The 3,363-nt window shown below is 40.6% G+C and overlaps 1 protein-coding gene across 1 annotated transcript in view; it reads left to right on the top strand.

Annotated features, from left to right (window-relative positions):
• The first annotated feature begins 6 nt into the window (after positions 1 to 6).
• The window catches only part of ppp2r5b (protein phosphatase 2, regulatory subunit B', beta), a 38,839-nt gene continuing 35,482 nt past the window's right edge, over positions 7 to 3,363 (top strand). Inside the window, exon 1 of the mRNA XM_024287785.1 lies at positions 7 to 851. Coding sequence (XP_024143553.1) covers positions 659 to 851 — 193 coding nt within the window. The 5' untranslated portion in view covers positions 7 to 658. The remainder of the gene's footprint in view (positions 852 to 3,363) is intronic.

The following is a 3,363-nucleotide window of genomic DNA, read 5'->3' as shown; positions in this document are numbered from 1 at the left end:
CAGCCGAGGTGGGCCAAAATAGATGATTTTATGATATCATTATTCTCCATCAGGACCGGCCACTGAGGAGAAAAACCACCGCGAACAAACTGTACACCAACCCGGAGTTTATCCGCATTTTTTTGTTTTTCTTTTTTCTTTTTTGCTTCGAGGAAACTAACAGACTACATTTCGATGATCGATTGTTGTGATTGTGAACGCTCTGCTGCATGATTACAGTTCCAGATTTAGGCCCATGACTTAGTCTGTGTGACGCCAATACAGCAGCAGAGGAGCAGAGGAGATAGGGGAGGTGTGTGTCTGTGGAGGCGCGCCTGTCTGAGCATCATCTGGCTGCTGCAAATGCTGCGCGTGCGTGTTGGGATGAGACACTTTTTCACCTGTGCTTAAAAAAAAGATGGTTTCAGGGATGCTGCTGCCATTTCCAGCCAGGCTCTGATAGACTGGACATCCGGAAAATCTTTGTGCTCCTCCGCCTCTGCACCTTCCTCTCCCTCCTCCTCCTCCTCATCATCTTCCTCCTCCTCTCCCGCCCGTCGAGCGTCTGCTCATTGTGATCAAATTGATCATCCATCTGCGCTTCAGAGAGCCTCCCACTCCTGCCAGCGTCCGCTCACCCGCGTGCATCCTCGCAGCAGGCCTCCCCTCCACGTCCACCATGGAGACGACCAAGCTGCCTCCGTCCAGCCCGTCCTCGCCGACCACCAGCTTCTCGGTGCCCTCCGCCGAGAAGGTGGACGGCTTCCCGCGCAGGTCCATGCGCAGAGCCCGGCAGAGGAGGTCCCACAGCTCGTCCCAGTTCCGCTACCAAAGCTCCCAGGTGGAGCTCACCCCCCTGCCCCTGCTCAAAGGTGAGAGGCGTGTTCCCATCACTCCACAGTACAGTCCAACATCCCACTGATGAGCACTGACTTTAGGGGATTGATGTCACCAAAAGTTCTTGGATTTCTCCAACAGATCTACCATATTTTACAAACTAGAAGTCTCAGCAGCCAAAGTATGGATAATAAAGAAGAAAAAATTCTTATATAAGTTGCACTTTTGGGAGAAATTTATTGAACAAAGTATGGGAACAAGAACAGACATCTCATCTTAGAAGGCAAATCCTAATAAATTCTCACTCCTATCATCTTTTGATCTATTTTAAAAGCCCTCCCAGTGGTCTTTAAATTACGATTATGCCACTTTTAGCCAAAATCAATAGACCTGCATTGTTTTCTAGGACATAGTTTCTGCAGAGTGGCAGTAATTTATGTGAAATTTGCCTCTAAGTTGTGGGTAGAACTTTTGGTTCCACCTCCCATTTCTCATCATCCATCTGTTTAGACTACAGTCGACTAATCACCGATTATTTTTTCCGATTAGTCGACTAATCGGGTCATGCGCAAACTGGATGTAAAGCACACATCTTAACCATTATTAGCTTTAAAACTGAAAAAACCCCCAACAAATTAGCCAAAACAGCTAGCATGTAGTTGAAATATTAGCTAAACTCCAAACTAGCCTAAATTTTTTGAAAAAAAAGCAAATTAGCCAAAATAGCTAACATGTAGCTGACATTAGCTTAACTCCAAACTAGCCTCAATAATAAAAAAAAAACAAAAAAAACAAATTAGCCAAAATAGCTAGCATGCAGCTAAAATGTTAGCTTAACTCCAAACTAGCCTCAATAATTAAAAAAAAACGAAATTAGCCAAAACAGCTAACATGTAGCTGAAATATTAGCTTAACTCCAAACTAGCCTCAATAATAATAATTAAAAAAAATTAGCCAAAATAGCTAGCATGCAGCAAAAAATATTAGCTAAACTCCAAACTAGCCTAAAAACTGGGAAAAAAAAATCTAATTAGCCAAAATAGCTAACATGTAGCTGAAATATTAGCTAAACTCCAAAATAGCCTAATAATCCTTAATAAATGTCAAAATAGTCCAAAAAGCTAACAGAATGCTATTATAACTTTTAACTTTACTACACTCCCACTCCATATAATATAAAGTAATCGACTATTAAATTAGTCGTCGACTAATTTAATAGTCGATTAGTCGTCGATTAGTCGACTAATCGTGGCAGCCCTAGTTTAGACTCTCTCCCGCTAGCTTACAGCCCCTCACAGCCCCAGTCTAACAATATTGGAGATTTCCAGCCGTACAGTTTTGAGCCAGATGCCAGCTCAGACGAGGAAAACAGAGACGTTTGTGGATGTATCGTCTGCAGAGTAGGAGTTTGTGGCCCGCAGATTGTTGCAGCTACGTCACGGCTACAAGCTTTTTGCTTCAGATTCTTATGGATTTCAATAAAAAAACACTTAAATGTGTCCTCCATCATCAGAAAAATTACACAAAACACAATTTTCACTTTAATGGAATAAGTAATAATAGACTCACATTGATGCTTATTCTACTTTATGAAACATAAGAGGAATGTAGTATGTTAGCGCAATATTTGAACAATTATGCAAATAGCCATAGTATAAAAAAAGTCACTTAACTCTTTATATCACTTTAAATCTCTTCATCTATTGAATTTGTCATCATCTGTCACTTTAAGAACAGATACGCCTTCTTCTGTGTTGCTGTCAGTACCAAATACTGATACGCGCGCCTACAGTGCCCTCTAGTGGAATTTGCTATTTGTTGCACCTCCGCCCAAACAAAGCAAAAAAAGTTATACTCCATAAAATATGGTAGTTCAGTGGGAAACATACATATGCAGTGACGTATGTATTAGAGGATGTTCGATTGGCTGTTCAATTAAGGGATGTACTTCATGGCAAAGATGATTGGCTATCGGGAATTTAAAAAAAAATTGTAATTGTTTTGGTTTATTTATTTCTAATTGCCTGCAATCTACCTTCTTCCTGATCGCGATGGAGCAGTCATTGGTTGGGATTGACGTACTGGCAATTCCTGCTTTAGAACCATTTGAGATATGAAACTATCAATCACTCTAAAAGCAAGAAAAAAAAATACCTGGCGATTTGGACATTAGTGCTGGTGCGTCCATTACACCATCAACGGGCCTGGTGTCCGACCTCTGAAGATGCTGTAAATGTGAGGTCACTTTAGTCTTTGTCCAATTTAAGTCTCCAGACTATTATCAAAGTAGACTCAAAAGGGTTTTTGTTTTAAATAGTACATATGCTCTCATTTCACAAAGCTGTGATGCGAAAGTAAGGCTAAAAGAAAAGGAGAATTATAGCACGAGTTGAAATGGAGTGAAAAATAAACAAAGTCGGTTTAATGATTGACTTGAGGCGCCTCTTTCCATTTGAGGATCTGAATGTCTTTTGATTTTTGGATAGTTAGCTGTTTGGTAATCAATTCTACAGGAATATATTCATATGTTAACCCAAAATACATTTT

This window comes from Oryzias melastigma, linkage group LG18 (assembly GCF_002922805.2).
Source record: "Oryzias melastigma strain HK-1 linkage group LG18, ASM292280v2, whole genome shotgun sequence".
Taxonomy (NCBI): domain Eukaryota; kingdom Metazoa; phylum Chordata; class Actinopteri; order Beloniformes; family Adrianichthyidae; genus Oryzias; species Oryzias melastigma.
The sequence above is the reverse complement of the archived record's forward strand: the minus strand, read 5'-3'. Positions and strand labels throughout refer to the sequence as shown.